The sequence below is a fragment of the Eschscholzia californica genome, unplaced genomic scaffold (genome assembly GCF_041429995.1).
Source record: "Eschscholzia californica isolate CP2 unplaced genomic scaffold, dmEscCali1.0.p SCAF_5, whole genome shotgun sequence".
Lineage (NCBI taxonomy): Eukaryota > Viridiplantae > Streptophyta > Magnoliopsida > Ranunculales > Papaveraceae > Eschscholzia > Eschscholzia californica.
This window is the reverse complement of record NW_028238472.1, coordinates 34,448,794-34,469,142: the sequence shown is the minus strand read 5'-3', so window position 1 is coordinate 34,469,142 and position 20,349 is coordinate 34,448,794. Positions and strand designations below refer to the sequence as shown.

At 39.0% G+C, this 20,349-nt stretch overlaps 1 protein-coding gene across 2 annotated transcripts; it reads right to left on the bottom strand.

The window, feature by feature from the left end:
• Positions 1 to 14,635: 14,635 nt before the first annotated feature.
• On the bottom strand, positions 14,636 to 19,339 carry LOC147538791 (protein NLP4-like). Of its 2 annotated transcripts, none has more exons than XM_086641918.1 (5): positions 18,969 to 19,339; positions 17,554 to 18,609; positions 17,211 to 17,258; positions 16,155 to 17,121; positions 14,636 to 15,841 (listed from the first exon to the last, which is right to left on the bottom strand). In XM_086641918.1, the coding sequence occupies exons 2-5, from the start codon at positions 18,469 to 18,471 to the stop codon at positions 15,036 to 15,038; spliced, it is 2,739 nt and encodes a 912-aa protein (XP_086498044.1). In that variant the 5' UTR covers positions 18,472 to 18,609; positions 18,969 to 19,339; the 3' UTR covers positions 14,636 to 15,035. The 2 variants fall into 2 exon arrangements, with proteins under 2 accessions (XP_086498044.1, XP_086498045.1); XM_086641919.1 differs by lacking the exon at positions 18,969 to 19,339 and adding an exon at positions 18,738 to 18,960.
• Between the last annotated feature and the right edge of the window lie 1,010 nt (positions 19,340 to 20,349).

Genomic DNA, 20,349 nt, shown 5'->3' with positions numbered 1-20,349 from the left:
GACGAGACTCATGATGATGCACAAAATGTCCAAAAGTTGACTATTGTCTGAAGAGTCAAGATCAGACCTGAAGTCCCCTGGGTCAACCCGGCTTAAGGCAGCAGAACAGCTGAATCCATGACGATCCACAATACATTCCCCTAACTGGGAGGTCGTCTAGAGGAAACCAGTCCTGTAACGCCCTCAGCATGAATAGATCAGCCCTGAGGTTTCTAGAAGAATGAGGGGGTCTACTTAGGTTCGGAGGATGCCTTACCCCCAGAACTGAGGAGGCAGAAGCGCACTAGCAACCTGTCGACTTAATCTCGAAATATTTTTGAGATCTCAGCCGGTTAGGGATCATGAAGTGTTTAAGTGAGTTTGGACTTCATGCGTCTAAGGAGGAAACTTCTCCCAGAAGATCTATCACATTAGCAGGATATCGACGGAAGATCCTTGAACTTAGGACCTTCCATCTATCCAAGATATAAGATAAACACAAACGGAAAACTTCCCTCCACGACAATCGCCACCGCCTCTTAAGCCTATAAAAGGTCCCCCACATCGTCCTTCATAGGACACGATCTCTTAACCCTAAAAGATCACCATTAACTCTGAGTTCTCATAACTCGCCCCCAAAAAGATCGATCAATATTCATTCTTTTACTGCAAAGAACACCCTAACTGTCTTGAGCGTCGGAGCGGTTTTCGAATCCTTTGCAGGTTTTTCCCCCTCGAGAATTGACGAACATGAACTAAAGCAAGGAGCTGGAGCAAGGCGAAGGAGTCAGAAGCGGGAACAAGGAGCACAGAGTAGGAGCGAGGAAACAGAGAACTAGAGCTGGAAGCAGGAACACCCGGCAGAATCCCATCTCACATAACAGAATATACTATCATAACGGAGGCTGTCATGCATCAACTCCATGTTTCATGCTGATATAACAGAAGGCCATTTTTTGACATCAGCAAGTAGCACAATCTCAAGAATCTCTTGTGCAACTTGTTTGCTTATCATAGTGGAAATCACTGCGTCGTTGTCGCCGTAGAGTAGGTCTCACCAATCGAACCACGTAAATCTCTGTATTCTGTTCTTGATTGTTCTTTATTTCCTATTGCTTTTCTTGGATTACTCGTTATTGATCACATTAAACCCCAATTGTCATAACATTGCTTTTGCGGGGTAGATGAGAAAGGATGGTGCTACAGAATAGTGAGAGCATATACTTGATCCTTTGGACATGTGCTTTAGTTTTCTAGTGGATGAGACTGTTGGACTCATTCAGATGAGAGCATATACTTGATCCTTAAGACATGTTCTTTCGTTTGCCAGTGGATGAGACTGTTAGAGTCATTCAGATGATTGATGATAGCTAGATTATCGCTCTCGATGTGGAGGAATTCGAAGTTGTGAGTGATCGCCCATTGGATTCCTTCAGCTATTGCTATAATTTCACCTTCTTCCGCTGATCTAGTATGGATAATATTGGTATGTGCATGCAAGAATGTAGCTTTATCATTATAAAAGATGGTACTAATGCATGCCGGTTCATTAATATAAATAAACAATACATTCTTATTAAGTTTGACAAACGGATTAGTTGGGGGTCGGTCGCCAAGAGACTAGAACCTTGTTGGAATGATCTTTTTGTTTGAGTTTATTTAACCTGGTAAAAGCTCGGATTTGATCGATTACCTGAGTTGGGTTAATAGTAGTCTGCTGGAAGGTATAATTGCATCTCGCTTTCCATGTATGCCATAAAATAGTCGCATTCATCGCCATCCGTATATTACTAGTATTGCTGATGTCGAAAATTGGCCTTCCGTTAGATGAGCATGAAAAAGGGAGTTGATGCATGACAGCCTCCGTTATGTATGGTTCCTCTGTTATGTTGGGTGTTATTCAGCATAATGTTCCTGCTTCCAGCTCTGCTCTCTTTATTCCAGCTCCTACTTCTTGTTCCTGTTCCTGCTCCTTGCTCCACCTCCTTGCTCTTGCTCTTCTTCATCTGTTCTCGAGGGGGGGGGGGGGGGAACCTGCAAAGGGTTTGAAAACCGCTCCGACGCTCAAGCCAGTAAGGGTGCTCTTTGTAGTAAAAGAATGAATATTGATTGATCCTTTTGGGGGCGAGTTATAAGAACTCTGAGTTTCTTGTGATCTTTTGGGGTAAAGAGATAGTGTCCTGTGAAGGACGATGTGGGGGGCCTTATAGACGATGTTAGGCCGACTGTGATTAGTGGTTGTGGTGAGGCGGTTGCCGTCAAACCGAAGGGAAAGTTTCCTCTCTTGAGTATCTGGGGTTTCTCTCAGAGTCTATCCCGGATCTTTGATAAGTGGAAGTTCCTAAGTTCAAGGATTCTCCGTAGATATCTTGCCGGCGTGATTGACTCTACAGGAGAAGTTTCCTCATTTAGATACTTGGAGTTCAGACTGGCTTAAACACTTCGAGATGTGTAACCGAATGAGATCTTTCTAGAAGTTTCAGGATTAAGTCGGTAGGTCGCTTGGCGCTGCTGTCTCCTTAGTTCTGGGCGTAAGACACTGGCCGAACCTGTGCAGACCCCCCTTACTCCTTTGAGGACCCCAGGGATATCTGTCCATGCGAAGGGCGTTTTTCAGGGCTGGTTTCTTCTGGCCGACCTTCCAGTTAGGGGAATATTCGGTGGACCATCAGGGGCTCAGCTGTCCTGGCGCCTTAAGCCGGGTTGACCCAGTAGACTTCAGGTCTGATCTTGACTCTTTAGACGTTAGTCTACGTCTGAACATTTTGTGCATCATCATGAGTTCCGCCACTCCTTAGTCAAAAGTAATGCGACTGAGAAGTAGAAGTAACTCATGTGTTTCAACATTGAAGACCCTGAAGTCAAGGATTTTACCTGGACCAGAGTTGTCTCGTGAATCTCGGTCTTTCTTTTGGTTCTCCAAAGCTGCATATCTCTGAGCTGATTTGTACCGAGCTGGTAGACCCTGCTGATGGTAAAGCCTCTTTTCTCTAAGGCTGTATTTGCCAGAACTAATGTAAGTTGTGTTTGTCTTGGTCAGATGGACGCGTGGTTTGTTCTTCCGAGACACGTTTCGACCTCTGCCCAAGCAATTCATTTCCTTTCCATGCTGCTGATTTGGTGACGTCATAGATTTGATCTTCTGATCGCGCGTTTTCGGCGATAATCCTTTAGGTAACTGCGCACGACAATCTCGTCATCATGCGTGGATACGTGGCGGCCTTGTTAATGGGAGGTCTGACGCGTCTCCTCGAAACCCGCTGATATCCCCTCGAATCTGATCAGTCTCGAGATATGCGTATCTTTTAGTCATCAGTTGATGAGCCATGAAAATGTCTCATATGAATCTCTTAACTTGGGGTAGTTAATCCAATTCGAGTCGTTACTCTGATGAATTACTTGTTTCTCTTGTCCAGGTGTCTTCTACGGAATTGAGCGCGGAAAACGGATAAAATCGGGAGAAAGACACACTTGAGGGCATTTTGGTCATTTGGAGATTATGGTTTTTTAGAAATTTTAGTACTCGGTTGAAAAGTAGAGTCCAAGACGAATCCACCTGCCAAAGCAGAGGTTAAATCGGAGTCCGGACGGGAAAGATAGAGCGAGTCGAAGTTCGGGTTAACGTAAAGCTTACACGTGGCGTGCAATCTGACGCAAGTTGAACTTTTTCGGTACAGTGTTAGGCCAAGGTGGAACAACAATCGGGATCCTCTGAGGCCCTGATCCCGTGTGCTACATTGCAAGATAAGTCGACGTTCCCTCTGGATCTAACATATTGTTTATCCCCACAAACACGTTGCAATCTGCAAAGCACGTTGTATCCGTTCTTTGATACTCTACACAACACCGAATCATCCCCTGTTGCCAGCAAGGACACGTTGATTGGTCAATACTCCTATCTCCTTCCTTTATCGTTCTCATGCCAATCTCGGTTTTCTCTCTCTCTCAAACTGTTCAAAACAATTTTAGAGAGAGAACCGAGAGATGGGTAATAGAAAGTTGTTTATAAAATCAGAAATAAAAGAGAGAGAAGGAAATTGAAATCAGTTGAGATTGATTGAAGAAACAAAATATTTCAGTAGGGATTGATTGAAGCAAGCATACTTTCCATTATCATATGATATTGCCAGAGAGAGAAAGTTGGAGAGAGGGGATTTGAAATGGAGTTTATAACTGGATATACAACAAAATCAGAGAAGAGAGGGAATGATATTATTGAAAGAGATATTACTTTCTCTTAATAAACAGAGAATGAGAACAAGAGGAAAGAAATAAAGAAAGATTTCGATTGGAGAGAGGGGCTGGTTCTTCTTCTTCTTTATATATGTATAACTGAAACAGAGAGATGACATCTCGGTTGGGGGCTCGGTTTTGGAGGAGTGGGATCAGAGTTCTTCTACTTCTCTTTTTTTTTTCTCTTGAGCTTCATTACATATCTTATAGAGAGAGAGAGAGAGGAGAAACAGGGGCTCACGACTTCATCATCATCATCTTTCATTGGAGAATCAAATACCTACCACCATAATCATCTTTTCTTCTTCTATTGTTTTCTTTATTTTTGTGAGAGAAAAAATAAACAGAGAGTTAGAGAGAGAAAGAGAGAGATAGAGAAACAGAGAGTGAGGGAGAGAATAATTGTAGAGAGAGAAAGATTATTATTGTCTATTTGATTATCAATTATAAATTCAATCTTCTTTATCTTGATTCTCTGGTTGAAGATTAAAAGAAAGAAAGAGATTTACAACAGAACAGAGAGAGAAGAAGGTTGGAGAAGAAGTTTGAGAAAACAGTAGAGTGAGAAAGTCTGTTGTGGAAAACAATTTTCCCGGAGAGAAATAATTTCTGGGAAGATGAGAAAACTGTTCTCTTAGGGCACGTTTGGTTGTCCGAGTGGAAAATCAGCAGGAAAAACAATTTCTAGTGAGAAAGTTATGTTTTCCTTCCCTCTTTATCTCTTATTTTCATACTTGCTAATGTTATCTTGTTTGCCATGAGTGACTAACTCTTTTATCCAGGGTCTTAGATGAAGTTCATCATAACTATATTTTCTCGATAAATTGATTAACAAATTTTACTGTTTTTAATAATAAAATCTTCCGGGTTTTTAGACCGTTCATGGACTAGAATCTGAGTTATATAAAGAACTCACTAATTAAATCTAAATAAATTGTCGTTAGAATTGTTAGGAGGACGGATTCAGAAAACCCTAGACTCTCCCCCATTTGAGTTCCTTGTATCATTTGTATTTACTAGGGTATGGCCCGTGCCTCCGACACGGTGAACATAAGTAAATCTGAACTTATTAATAGAAATTTAAATTGGTTCAAAAGAATAGACTAAAATTGTACTACAAACTAACGATTATGAAAATAAAAAAGTCAAGGAAGAAATAGAACAAATAATGGAGGTGACTAAGAAGTGGTTGAAGTTCGAAAAGGATATACCGCTTATAAGCACTCGCCTTTATTGCACATTCTTGATAGTCCATATCTAATGGCAACACAAAACCTTCTATCTTTTATAGCTAAAACAAAAATAATATCAGAAATTTCAAACTATTTCAGGAAATGATACATGTTGACACAGAAACATGTTTTAAGAAAATTAAAATATTATTGTTTTAAAAAGGATGCAATATAACTGGAGACTCAGTTTCTAGTTTCTATACTTTTGGATGAAGCTTTCTCAAACTCGAGGTCAACCTGATAACTATCCTACACCAATATGCTAATACGTGAAGCATGAAGTACTTGATTCCGTGGTAAAGAATACCTCAATATCCAAGATTCATCTTGGCCCAAATTGGTTGAATAACATGAATAAAATGTTCAAGCAAGGTTACACTACCCCTTCCCCATGAGAAAATTGGTATTCTAGTCCAAGAATATTGTGCACATTTTGAATTTTTAAAAATCTATAAATTACGTTTGCACGCCCTAAAGAAAAGTAACAAATCAATGAGTTTGCCCATAGACAAGAAGATGGTGAGATATTGGAATATCAATTCAATTATACTTCAAAACTTAAACTCACAAATTTCTGTAATGTAATTTTTTCTTTCGACGGTGTCAATCTGTTCCAAACATTAACAATAGATGAATAGAAGATCAAAATATATAGATGAAAACCAAAATTGGGCAGTTCTACCTGATAAATATAATAGATAAGAGAGACATAGAAGGTCCGATCGGATGAATCAATTAGTTATTCTTTTTATCTGTAATAGTGACGGAAAAAGGGAGATTTATGGAGTTGTTGGGTATTTGTTGTTCCACACTTTCTTATGATAAGATGGAGATCATGGAGCAACAACCTTCAAGCTATTCATTTACTTTCAACAATTTGGAGACAAAGCTTTTAGAACTTGATCGGTGGACTTTTCTGCAAATCTATTGTTAAAACATGTTCTTCTATCTGTGAGAATGTGAGCTCATAGCTTAATCTCATACACTAACATAATAAACAAATTTCCTGATCGTTTTCAACTACAAATCTTTGTTTACACGACCTAATGCTTAAATAATGGAGTTATAATGTTATGTTGTTTAATCCTCTAATTCATAAGGAGCATGTAAGGAGAAAGCAATCCTCCTACAGGGCTTCAAAATTTGTTGGGACATCAAATAGTGTAAGGAGAAAGCAATCCTCACGAAGATAAATTAAGAGAATGAGGGAGAAATGATGTACCTGAAAAGAATCGCAGGTTTTAGGGTCAGTGGCTGCAAATAGTTCTTGTACGAGCTGAATCATTGTTATCGTGGTCAAGTTAGACCGTCTCACTGAAAAATTCTGAAGAAAAGTAAGCATGTCAAATGGTGAAACATATTGTTTTTCCCATAAAGTTGAAGATTTCATGTTGACTACTTGACTACAATGCGAAAAAAAAAACACAATTCACCAACCGCACCTCATTAACCATCATGACGTGAGTTACAACTTTCAACATATCCTGCAACCTTCATACTACAATATCTCGTTTTGCCTCATCACCCTCTTTCTGAATAAAAAGAAAACAACTTTCATGGTTTCTGAATAAGATGGATATATATATGTATGTATATACATAAGCATATATGAAGAAGATACATAAAGTAGGTATTAGATTTTAATTTCCATAAAGTTGCTCCCATATGACTCCATTCCACAAGCTGCTCCATTTGATTTCATACCGAATGAAATATTAGCTAATGAAAACACTACTGCGTAATATCTGAAAGTGATAGGTGAGAATATAAAATCCGCAAGGCAAAGAGTATATAACATTGATCAAGGTTTATGTGTTAACTGTTAAGAAATTATTAAAAGAGCTCAATTTACTTAGCTTTGAATCAGTACCAAAATCTGCCAATTTCAGCAAAATTTATACAGCGAGAAACTTTTTTGTAACTACATTGCGTAGATCCCTAAATTCATTTGAAATGATCAACAGAAATCATAGACTATATCAATAGGTATAATAAAAGACAATTACCTCATACAAATTTTAGATTAATCTTTGTTCAGCGCGGTCATCTTCACTTGAGTCTAAACTCATCGTCGAAGGTAAATCTTCTTCATCTTCGTCGATATTGAATCATAAGCGGTTTGAACAACTTGGCTAGATTTAGATGAACTGATGCTGCATAGGTTTGCTCAGATTTTGAAGGTAAATATGTCAAGAAAATCTTATGATTCTTATCTATATTTTATTAAAAATAAGGATTACTATTAAAACGGGAATGTTAATAAGTTTGATTTCCAAAACCATTTATGACTGTTTGATGCTGCATAATGTTGCTCTAATTCTTCAAGCATAAGGTGCACTGTTTGGTTCTTCTAATGTGATGAATCTCTGCATTAGGCAATATGACAGGTTCACACATGCATAGCGTGTAAATACAACTCATGAAACTATGGTGGCTTAAAAGGTGAGAGCTTAGTTAGTAAATGGTTACTTACCAATGCAAGGTGTGCATCATGTTCATGTTCTAATTTAAATAAATATCAAATTAGCCTCCATGATTAAATCAAGCCATGAGTTTAGTAATTCATATATATTAGGTGAAATCAAGAAGAACTACTGAATGGAATGAAATAAATCTTAGATTACCGGTGACTTTTCTGTAAGTCGTCACATGAAAGACTTGATATGTCGGGAACCGATTTTTGTTTCTGATGCATACTCCAAGAAATAGAAGAAGCTACTGGATTTATCGCCCAAAACTAAAGAAGAACCTTTAAGATAATGAAATGTCAAAGTCAACAATTACCATTTGCTCCTGATGTTATTGCCAAAACATATGGCACATACTTGTTGCGCGATTTCCCCTTCCAACGCCTTGGAAGATTTATTATCTGTGAACTTTGATATCGAATTCGAAGAAAAGTTGATTTACATTGCAAGATTAACAGATACTTGTAAATTCTGAAAACAATAATCACTTAAGAATGCAGCGAAAATTTGATCAGTTACAGCATAAACTTCAAAAGAAAATAAAAGTAAAAAAAAAATTCATAACCAAAAATCAAAATCTATGTTTATTTAGTTTGATCTAAACTTAGTGACTTACCTTTTATTATGAAGAGGATTGGGATATGTCTGGGTTCTCCTATTATCATCTTCAAAAACAATTTGATCATCTTGACTAATACTACCACTATTAATTTTCTTTCCTTCAAAAACATCTTCTTCTTTCCCACATTCTAGTTAATTGAAGCATTTTATCAAACACCTTCACAACAAATTCTGGTTTACATGTTTTAATCCTTTAAAACATATAGTGAAACTCTTATTCTTATTTAATGGGAAATTTATGTTTCTCATGAGCTTTAATTCAGGGAGCAAACAATTAAGAAAACGTATATCTTTCATATGTAGATTTGACGGGAACTAAAAGGTAAAGAAAAAAAACAGAAAAAAGATTAGTAATTGTTTGATGAGCTTTTTACTATTATCTGCTTTGTTGATTCCAGTTCTCTGAATTCCTCTTAAAGATTACTCGTTGGCCAGCAATTTGAATTCCTAATGAAGATTACTCGACATAGTTTTCTCTATCCCTTGCAACATCTATAGAGTAGAAAGATGTTTCAGAAGAGACGAATAGATGAAGTACAGTAAAAGGAGGACAGTGAAACACCTCTAACGAAAGATTAACAACGAAGGAGGGGTAAATCTATGTTTTCCTTCCCTCTTTATCTCTTATTTTCATACTTGCTAATGTTATCTTGTTTGCCATGAGTGACTAACTCTTTTATCCAGGGTCTTAGATGAAGTTCATCATAACTATATTTTCTCTATAAATTGATTAACAAATTTTACTGTTTTTAATAATAAAATCTTCCGGGTTTTTAGACCGTTCATGGACTAGAATCTGAGTTATATAAAGAACTCACTAATTAAATCTAAATAAATTATCGTTTGAATTGTTAGGAGGACGGATTCAGAAAATCCTAGACTCTCCCCCATTTGAGTTCCTTCTATCATTTGTATTTATTTTCATTTCCATTATTTTATTTTAATATTTCATTCATTTTAAAACCAAAATCAAAACATTTGAAACATCTTATTACTTCCTAGTTTTAGAATAAGTTTAACTAGTCTCCGAGGAACGAACCGGTCTTTCCGGAAATATTACAACTTGACACCCATGCACTTGCGGGTGTAAACCTATTTAGGAAACTTTATAGGCCCATCAAGTTTTTGGTCATCAGTCTATGCGTATCTTTTAGTCATCAGTCCTTTGAGCATTCTCGAGATGTGTTTGGTCTTTGCCTTAATGACCCTTCATCTGTTTTCAAGAAGTCTTTTGGTTATTTCTTTCCAGTATAAATAGCCTACTTTGGTTCGTTAACTCCTCTTCACCAAAAGTTGATTAAAAGTATCTTTCCTTTCACATTATTTTCCAACTCTTCTTTCCTTTTCTTCTGCTTCCACCGAAGATCCGAGATGAGGCCTCTTGTTCGATTTCATATTAGTTACCTGCTTGAAGGATGTTTTTTCTGACGATGGAGATAGTTAAGGGTGGACTCCTCCATAATGGCCGTGGTGACCCCATGTACCATTTTGGTAGGTTCCACAAGGAAGTAGGGTTACCGGTGATGCCTTCTGCTGGGGTGCTCAGGGCAAGGTGATGATGACAAAAGGGTTATTTTTTCCTCGGTTGTTTTCTTGCCTTGGCAGCTCTTCTGGAAAGGGGTACCTGCTAACTTCTCAGTTTTTCTCCAGCCGAATTGCTTGACTGCTCTTCTAGCCATTCACGTTCTTTGGTTTTTTGCTTGCCCTCGGCTTCTTTTTGAGGATTTTAGTTTTTGCAATTTCTTCTGTAATAGACCTGAATGCCTGTTGTAGCTCCGGTGTCCTTTTCTGCAATTTCTTCTGTAATAGGCCCCTTTTAAGAATTAATGAAAATTTACCTTTTGGCTTTTATGCTTCTTTTTTATTTCCCTGTGTTTAGGTCTGTCTATTCTCGACTCCTTATTCGCGGCCATTTATTGTGACTCTTCGGTGGTCCCGCAAGTTCACGATGATCCACCTATCCTATAAATAGGCTTGAGGGCAATGTTGATTCCTTCATACCTGTTATGGCTCTTTTAATGGCTAGCGGGACTCTTCCTTGTGGTGACATGAGGGTCGCTTTCTACATGGTTCTGAGTGACAACGACTCTTCTATCGAAAATTTCTGTATGGAGGTGGCCGGTGAGGGCTTTGTTGATATTCTTCGTCCTCGAGACTTGCTGAATGAGGATCGTCTTTCTACCTTGCTTATGGCTAGGCCCCTCTACCCTTTGGTCTACTCCTTGACTGGTATTACGAGCACTTCTGAACCGGCTCTTTTTTCGGCCGTGGGATTTTTGGTTCGCCGTCGTGGGGGTGGTCGGTTACTTGCCGTGATTATCAAAGCCTCGGTGGTCGTTGGCGGTCCTCCTGCTGCTCCTTCCTCTTCTTCCGATGTGCCATTGTTGTTCGTGAATGGCGTTTCCCTGTCTTTTTTTTATAGTATATATGTATGTATAAACCAAAACAAGCAGTCAATGTAATTAATCCTATGCTTACTAATGCAGTTTCCCTAATCTTAATACGCATGCTCCGAATGATCGCCCCTGCAAAAAGAATGGCTTAGACTTATTCTAACATGACCTAGGCTTACTAATTCCTTCTGCAAAATAGAACCCAAATTAGCGTAATTGCATAGCTTTGAATGTTTTTCAGGTCTGGACTTTGTCCCTGATCATGCCCATTGCTCCGAGGGTTGTTTTTCGTTGGCTTGAACTTAACCAGTTTAGCTAGGACTTCTCCTTGGACCCCTGGTCGTCGCTTTCGCTACCATGGCTGGTTTTGTTGGCTTGAACGCAACTAGTTTAGCTAGGACTTCTCCTTAGGCCCCTGGTTTTGTTGGCTTGAGCCACAAGGGACTTTACTCGAGTGAAACGCGATCCCCACTGAGGATCCCAAGGAGAAGTCTTAGTTAACCTACAGCACTGGCAAAGGTGACCGAAGGTATAAGGAGAAGTCCTTGCGAAACTAGTCGTGCTTAGGCAGACAAAACAGCCCTGATAGCGGAAGCAACGACCAGGGATACGGGACGAGTCTCGGTGAAACTAGTTGTGCTCAAGCCAACGAAACCAGCCCTGGTAGCGAAAGCGACGACCATGGGCCTAAGGAGAAGTCCTAGCTAAACTAGTTGCGCTCAAGCCAACGAAACCAACCCTGATAGCGAAAGCAACGACCAGGGGTCCAAGGAGAAGTCATAGCTAAACTAGTTGAGTTCAAGACAACAAAAAACAACTCTGGGAGCAGCGACCATGATCAGGGGCAAAGTCTAGACCCGAAAATCATTCTAAGCTATGCAGTTACGCTAATTTGGGTTCTATTTCGCAGAGGGAATTAGTAAGCCTAGGTCATGCTAGAATAAGTCTAAATTATAATTTGTGAAGGAGCGATCATTCGGAGTATGCTTAGTAAGTTTAGGGAAAATACATCAGTAAGCTAAGTTTTGTGTTAACGTTGATAACTAATTAATTTTGTAGGATGAGCAGAAACCAAAAGACCACATACGAAAACAATTCGGCAATCAAAAACGGAGATAGAAGATCTTATTAATAAAGGTCTATTATAGAAGAAATTACAATTGGAACAATTAAGGTAGCCGAAGACGTTCAGATTCATTGCAAAAATGGTTTGCGAGGAATCAGCAGTAATCGATATAAGAGAATGGGCAGAGCTCAACGCTTCTTGGAATCTCCCCTCAACTTACACTGCGATCATCCATATCTTGTAGATCCTGAGAAAGGTTGTGCGCAAGAAGCGTTTTCTAAAGAGTTGGGATCTCCGAAACCTTGCCCGAAGAGAAGAAGTCTTCAACCAAAAGCCAAATCGAGAGCGGTGCCTAACCAAACCACCTTTTTTGGGGCCAGACTCGGAGTGGCACCCTGGGTAATTATCTCCATTACCGGAAAAGTTACCCTTAACTGTCTCCATTGTCAGAAAAACACCCTTCAAGCAGGTAACTAGTATGAAATCGAACAGAGGCCTCATCTCGGATCTTTGGTAGAAATAGGAGATAAGGAAAAAGAGTTGGAAAATAGTGTGAAAGAAAGGATACTATTGATCAACTTTTGGTGATGAGGAGTTAAAGAACCAAAGTAGGCTATTTATACTGGAAAGAAATAACCAAGAGACTTCTTGAAAACAGATGAAGGGTCATTAAGGCGAAGACCAAACACATCTCGAGAACGCTTAAAGGAATAATGACCAAAAGATTCGCATAGCTCAAGACTGATCAGATTCGAGGCGATATTAGTGGGTTTCGAGGAGACGCGTCAGACCTCCCACTAACAAGGCACCACGTGTCCGCGCATGCTGAAATAACTGCCGTGTACAACAACCCAAAAGATCAGCGCCGAAAACTCGTGATCAGAAGATCAAATACGTGACGTCACGGAATCACGCATGGAAAAGAAATTAATTGCTTGAGCAGAAGTCGAAACGTGTCTCGGGAGAACAAACCACACGTCCAAGGCAAACACAACTTGAATCATTTCTGGCGAATACAACCTTAGAGAAAAGAGGTTTTACCATCAACAGTCTCTACCAGCTCGGTACAAATGAGCTCAGGAACATGCCGCTTTGGAAAACCAAAAGAAAGACCAAGCTTCGCGAAACAGCTCTGGTCTAGGTAAAATCCTTGACTTCAGGGTCTTCAATGTTTAAAACACACGAGTTACTTCTACTCCCCAGTCTCATTACTTTCGACTAAGGAGTGGCGAGACTCATGATGACGCACAAAATGTCCAGACGTTGACTAACGTCTGAAGAGTCAAGATCAGACCTGAAGTCTATTGGGTCAACCCGGCTTAAGGTAGCAGGACAGTTGAGCCCCTGATGGTCCACCGAATACTCTCCTAACTGGGAGGTCGGCCAGAAGAAACCAACCCTGCAAAACGCCCATGGCATGGACATATCAGCCCTGGGGTCTTCAAAGGAGTAAGAGGAGTCGGCACAGGTTCGGCCAGTGTCACGCCAAAACTGGGGAGGCAGCAGCCCAAGCGACCTACCGCCTTAATCCCGAAACTTCTAGAAAGATCTCAGTCGGCTACACATCTCGAAGTGTTTAAGCCTGTTTGGACTCCACGTATCTAAAGGAGGGAACTTCTCCTTTAGAGTCTATCACATCGGCAAGATATCTACGAAGAATCTTTGAACTTAGGAACTTCCACTTATCAAAGATCCGAGATAGACTCTAAGAGAAACCCTAGATACTCAAGAGAGGAAACTTCTCCTTCGGTTTGACGGCAACCGCCTCACCACCGCCACTAATCACAGTCGGCCTAATATCACCTATAAAAGGCCCCCCACATCGTCCTTCACAGGACACGATCTCTTTACCCCAAAAAGATCACAAGAAACTCAGAGTTCTCATAACTCGCCCCCCAAAATGATCAATCGATATTCATTACCCTGACTTGCTTGAGCGTCGGAGCAGTTTTTGAACCCTTTGCAGGTTCCCCCCCCCCCCCCCCCCCTCGGGAATAGACGAACAGGAGCAAGAGCAAGGAGCTGAAGCAAGGAGCAAGGAACAGGAGCAAGGAGCAGGAACAAGGAGCTGGAATAAAGAGAAGCAGAGCAGGAAGCAGAGCAGGAAGCAGAGCAGGAAGCAGAGCTGGAAGCAGGAACACTAGGCAGAACAACACCCAACACAACGGAGTAATCACACATAACAGAGGTTGTCATGCATCAACTCCCTTTTTCATGTTGATCTAACGGAAGACAAATTTTCGACATCAGCAATATCTGTGTCTTATTCTCACGAATCTCTTGTGTAACTTGTTTGCTTATCATAGTGGAAATTATCGTGCCGTTGTCGCTGTGGATTAGGTCTCACCAACCGAACCACGTAAATCTCTGTGTTTTGTTCTTGATTGTTCTTTATTTCTTATTGTTTTTCTTGGATTACTCGTTATTGATCACATTAAACCCCAATTGTCATAACACCTACTAGTATAAATGTATTACAAGAAATCAGCATACAACCATCCTGTTTTTACTATTACTTTCATCTCAGGATTCCATATGCAGGACTAACAATTGATACATCAATAGAAGAAGTAGAAACTAGACAATGAAGATTAGTGAAATATGAGATTAAAGTTAAGTAACACTTCCAAAAGATATTAAGTATTCACTAAAATATATATATATATTTGTGTCCTCTCCAATCACCAAAGTTACAGAGTTCTTAACATAGTTTATAGGTACAGAAAATGAAGATGATGATGATTTATCCACCAAACCCAATAGAGCGTTTCAAAACTTATGCTCTATTCCTCTCCTCATCTTCATATCTCTAACTTCTCAAACTAAACAAGGAAAAAAAGATACTATAAGCCAACAACACAAATTATCTATAATAATAAGTTCCGTCCGGAACTATAAACATCAAACCTGCTTCTGGTGTCTGTTTATAAACATCCATGAGTTTCGGGTTCATCTCCAGAATCTCAACTCCTGATGTCTAAATCCAAAATCCGACGAGCTTGAAGTTGAACTACATGTGCATTATGATTGCAGTAGGAATAAGTTATGGAAGATTACTACCAAATGAACTTCCAAGATTTGGGTGAGAAGTTTGATGGACAGTGAGTTTAAGTGTTTGGGTCTGAGATGATTTATATATATCCATACATTCTTCAAGATCAGCATCACATGTTAATAAAACCCACTCCGAGTCATCGTCCAAATACTTAAGATCGATTTTGCTCATATCATCTATTAGAAACCGCCTCGAAATCTCTAGTTGCAGATCTCCAAGTGTCCAACTAAATTGCATACTAAACCGAACTTTCTCTTCCCCGTAGGTAACTTTAACTCTAAGAGCACTTTTATCACGACTACTACTAGGTAAAGGAGGGAGGCACTCATCGAGACTGTGATGCTCGAAGAGGTATCTTTGACTATGGGATGTTGCTAGAAGCCCGAAATCTTCTTGGCCACAAGTATTTTCCACCATTGAAGGATCTTCGTTATTGGATAGTAGAGGATTTTGTTGTTTAGAACTTGTACAACAAAGACTTGAACTAGAACTTTGACTGCCGGACGAGGAAGATGATTTTGATGCAGGAGCCTGAGGACTTGACCCACCCTGCGTAGTTGGTATGTTAGACAGATTTGATTGATCATTTGATTGTGGTTTAGTTAGTTTTGGAGAGGTTAATTCGGGGAAATTTGCATAAATGGATCCGATTTGGAAAGCGCCTTCCGCACCTTGAACTGAGTCCATGACCACTTGAAGTTTCCTCAAAGAATGACCTACTTTCTTGATCTTTCGCGATGGCCATCGAGTTATCCCGTGTTGTCTGCATATTCTCTTTAGAGTAGTTGGGCAAACTGGAATTGAAATAACCATGTAAGTTAAACAATATTGAATGAGAACAAAGATGTAGCTTTTATATCTTTTGACTACCAAGACACTAAAGTCAAGCTAAGGTAGTCTTTTTTTATTGTCTGAATCTGACTAGGTCGAGTCTGACTTGTCTAAATCTAAGTCTAGCTTGTTTTAGTAATAAACAAAATAGTCTTTTCAGATTATTTCGTACAATCGACTCTCAATTCAGACTTAAGCACAACGTAAGATGCATTCCAACAATTAAATAGCTAGATAAAGAACTTAGAAATCTTGTACATGAGAGATTTGACTTACCACCAATACTTTTTGCTGCATCTTTTAGACTCCCAGCGAAGTATTGCCGAAGAACTTGCAAGCTGATAGTTTTCTCTAGTTTGGTCCGTCTCTTTTCTCCTGTTCTCGAGAATCTATGCTCACCCAAAGAAGAATTTCCACCGCTTTCTCCAGGGTCTCTGATACCCGAATCTAATGGTTGCCCCTGTTGTAAGCCCGGGTCAGGGCTATCCCACTGAGTTGTTACTTTGAATCCTTCAGTTGGTTCCTCTTTCAGGACAGTTTTATTTTTTCGTTGGACCTCCATCAATTGTGTTATCCATGAAGATCCGTCACGAGAAGATTCTTTCGATCCGGAAGGACCCAAGTTTGGCACTGTTTCTCTGTTTGGTTCATGATTTAAAGGGCTAGTTAATTCATTGTTAATCAATATAATATCTTCTTGAAGCTCACTATCCGTGACGACCCGTAAACTTTGGCAAACCTTTTGTATAATAACAGACAAAGAACTAAGCATCTTTTTCTGATCTTCAGTTTCAAGGCAATCTACAGGTAAGAAAAACTCGAGAACATAGTCAGTCGACCCAGTATACATGCTTCGTAGACGGATAGCAACTGCAGCTCGCAAACCAAACATCCTAGCATAGTGAGAGAGAGGATATTCTTTCATACTAAAGGTGGTTATATCACTAGAGAAACATGGTTGATTTGTTGTGAATGCTCTTCCAGTCACACCTTGTCCTCTAAAAAGGTGGTGCTCGGAGCAAGCCTCGTGGAAACCCAAAATTTGAGGATCGGTTATACAGCAAGCAGAGTCCACCGTTGAGACACAACGAACATAGTTTTCATCTGAATGTCGACATCCCTCCTTGGCTTGTAAAATGCACGGGACCCAAGTCTGAGCTAAGGGCAATCTATGTGTTTCACAGACAGCTCTCATAACGTTTAGAATCTCGGGCAAAACAGCTTGGTAGGATATGTTTGGTGCCTGATAAGAAGCAATCCTTCCCATGAATGACTTCAAGAATATAATTCGGAATTGATAAATTTGATTTATTTAGTTTGGATTTTGTTTACCTTTATAATGGAAGGATTTGCACCTTCAGAACCCCTCAGATTAACTGACTGCAACAAGGAAACAAGTTTGTCTCGGTGAAAACACATAAAGAGAAGTGAATTTCACATTCTAATACAATGTGTTTGGTCATTAGAGAAATTAAAGTACGATACTAGAGCAATGTGTAGGTAGTCCTTATCGACTGTATCTTTGCCCAAGTGGTGAAGCAATATAAAGGCTCTATTGACTTCTTTCTTCGTCCTTATGAACGAAGGGTCGACAGATCTTTTATGAGTGATCCGTAAAGTTACTTTCGTAGTTAAGTATCGTCTCCATAAAACGGAAGTAAGAGAAATCACAAACCTCTAGAGCCCTGCAAACATTTTCGAGGTCAGAACGATAATTGATCTTTTGAGTGGTCATAACGATCTCTACAACACCCAAGCACGATCTACTACCTCGTTCAAAAATGGGTAGGGCGAGAGTTCCGCGAACGTCATATCTATGAGCATGATCAATTCGTGGGTACTCGTCACTACTGAAGAATCTAACGTCGGGAGTCCACTCAGGTACCTTCCCCAAGAAAACACGCCCAGGTAAACCTACTGACTCGCTTGAATCCTCATCGGCTGGGAATTGGTACTCCATAGAGGCACTTCTATAACTTGAAAGCCTACGACTACTATGACCTAAAGTGAATGGTTGGTCACTAGTAACAAGAAATTGTTTGCCTCCTCTATTCACAGGAACCCATATCTGAATAAGAACATCTCCATTTCTAATCGAATTTTTTATGTGTTCAAGAGCCAGATTCAACCTTTCTTTCACAGGAGAAAGAGAAGTCGAGTTTGAATCCGGTGGAATCCACAACCTTCTTGAGAACTCGTAGCTTCCTTCTGTCTGATTACGTTCGGATTGACCAGAAAATTCTGCATCTTGAATGGTGTTTGGATTTGAATATCGAGTACCGATAGAAGTAACTGACTGAGGTTGAATGGAAGTAGGAATTCTTGGGATAATTGACCTTTCTGTATCTTGTTGTTTGTTATCTTGAGGTGGGTTTGGATTTAGAGACTCTGAAATAGTAGGCAAAATGAAATTTGAAGAATTGAAGAAATTGGTGGAATTTGAAGAACTAGGAGGTTGCAGAAAATCTGATCCTTGATCTGAAATAGTCTCTAACCAGCAACCTCCTGCTAAGAGTTCATCCATGAGATCGAAATCAACGTTCGAATTGGTATCGGCCGACATGGTATTCGATGGAAATCTCCCATCCTCCATTATTTATGGGTTTTACTTTAAAAAAATCCCATCATAACTAGGACTATTTTGGATCCAAACCAAAATATAGTAGAAGATGAACAAACCGAGGATTTCCAGTTTGGGTTCTTTTTCCTTTCTGGTTTTGAGAAGTCCAATCTGATACATTCAAAAATAACAATCAGAAACTATTCAGATGGAAAGTGAAGGAAATTTTCAAACATAAAAAACAACAAGAACCCTAAAAGTTAACAACTCCCTTCATGATTAACTAGGAATTTAGTTACCCATGTCAGAGTTAAGGGTACCCATGTCCAAAAGAACCTCAGGATCTGAATAGCAAACCAGAAAAACAAGAACTCCAAACTACACTTAACTGAAATTAAAAAAAAAAGACCCTCTTCCATAATACACAAAGTTCATAAATGACAGGACCCAGAGCAGTTAGAGAGAGAGAGAGAAAAAGAGAATCTTCAATCAATAGAAGATGGGTAATTCATGATTTGACTCAAACTTACCTCAATTTTTGTCCTATAAGTAAGAACATCATAAAGATCTCATTCCATTTAAAGCATGTACCTTCTTCTTCCACTTATTATCCTCTCTGACTCGCTCTCTCTCTCAAGAATTTCAGCTCTCTATCTCTCTAATTCCTCCATAACTTCTTTTTCCAGTAGTTCCTCTGACACTGTCTGAGGTAACTTTATGTGTTTGTAATAACACCCAATTTGAAGCAACACTAGAAACTGGAAGACCAAAACCCAAAACTCAGAGATAGAGAGAGAAAGAAAGCTCACAAGTTAGAGAGAGAAATTGGAGGAGGGTGGGTAATGGGTATTGTGGTTCTTCCTCTGTTACAAGATTCTCTACTACTTCCACCCAGCTATTTGGGTTATTTAATAGTGGGGTGTCACCTGTTAGATTCTCTTTTCCAGCTAAAGACATAATGCCACGTGTAAATATGACGTAAGCTATCCAATATTTTGGCACTCAATATTCTGTGGACCCACATAAGTTAAAATTGGAACATAAAGTCATATCATTTGGATCTCATGGTTAAAATGAAAGTACTTAAATCCAGTGGCTATAAATCATTGAAATAAAGTTGATTTTGTAACTTTGCTTTCAGAGTGGGACCCAGGAGATGACTTCATCATCCAACTATCAAGTTATTTATTTTTGTTTAAAAAATTATTATTTTTTGTTTTTGTTAAGATTGAGATCTGCTGAGAAAATTAGTTTGAACTATTGAACTTTTCAATTTTTTGGATTCTTAACAGTTGGTATTAATACTAGTGATGTAAGAATTCATGATTATTTCTTTTATGTGTAAGGAGTCAAAGGCACTCCATCTTTTAGGTTGTAAAACAATATTAATTGTCCAAGTCATATGTTAAGTTTTTGGGCCTGTATGACATCTAAAAGACAACAGTTAAATTATGTTAAAGTGTTTACGAGTGTTGACTATTATCAAAACGTAAGACACAGTTGAACTGTATTCCAATTTGCACCAAAAAAAATAGCAATCCATTTTCATCTTCATTATTGTTAGATTTAATCAGGAAAAGAATAAAAATATAAAAATAAGCTTCTAGATTTCATCTTTATGAGTGCAACTTCTTAGTAGTTAGTACTTTCAACAAAAAAACTTCTTAGTAGTTATATTTGTTATTCCTATAAAATTTATCACACTTGTAAATAAATAGAACTATATTAATATAATCTATTATACAAGACGGATGGATTTTGTGTTGATTGAGACAAACGTCATGATAAATCATGATCTTCCTTGCATGATCGTCTTTGCGTTCCATGTGTTAATCGTGGTCTATCCAATACTACATTGATCTCTTCTATGCATTATTTAATAATAATGAATATTAGTCATATTGGGCGGGG

Bases quoted from the DNA above. Each gene is read 5' to 3' on its own strand.
- LOC147538791 (XM_086641918.1), bottom strand. From the start codon at position 18,471: ATGGAGGATGGGAGATTTCCATCGAATACCATGTCGGCCGATACCAAT. The intron at 17,259-17,553 runs GTTTGTGATTTC...TCCTTGTTGCAG, and splicing joins ATGTTTGCAGGGCTCTAGAG to TCAGTTAATCTGAGGGGTTC. The intron at 15,842-16,154 runs GTAAGTCAAATC...TTTCAATTCCAG, and splicing joins TGCAGCAAAAAGTATTGGTG to TTTGCCCAACTACTCTAAAG.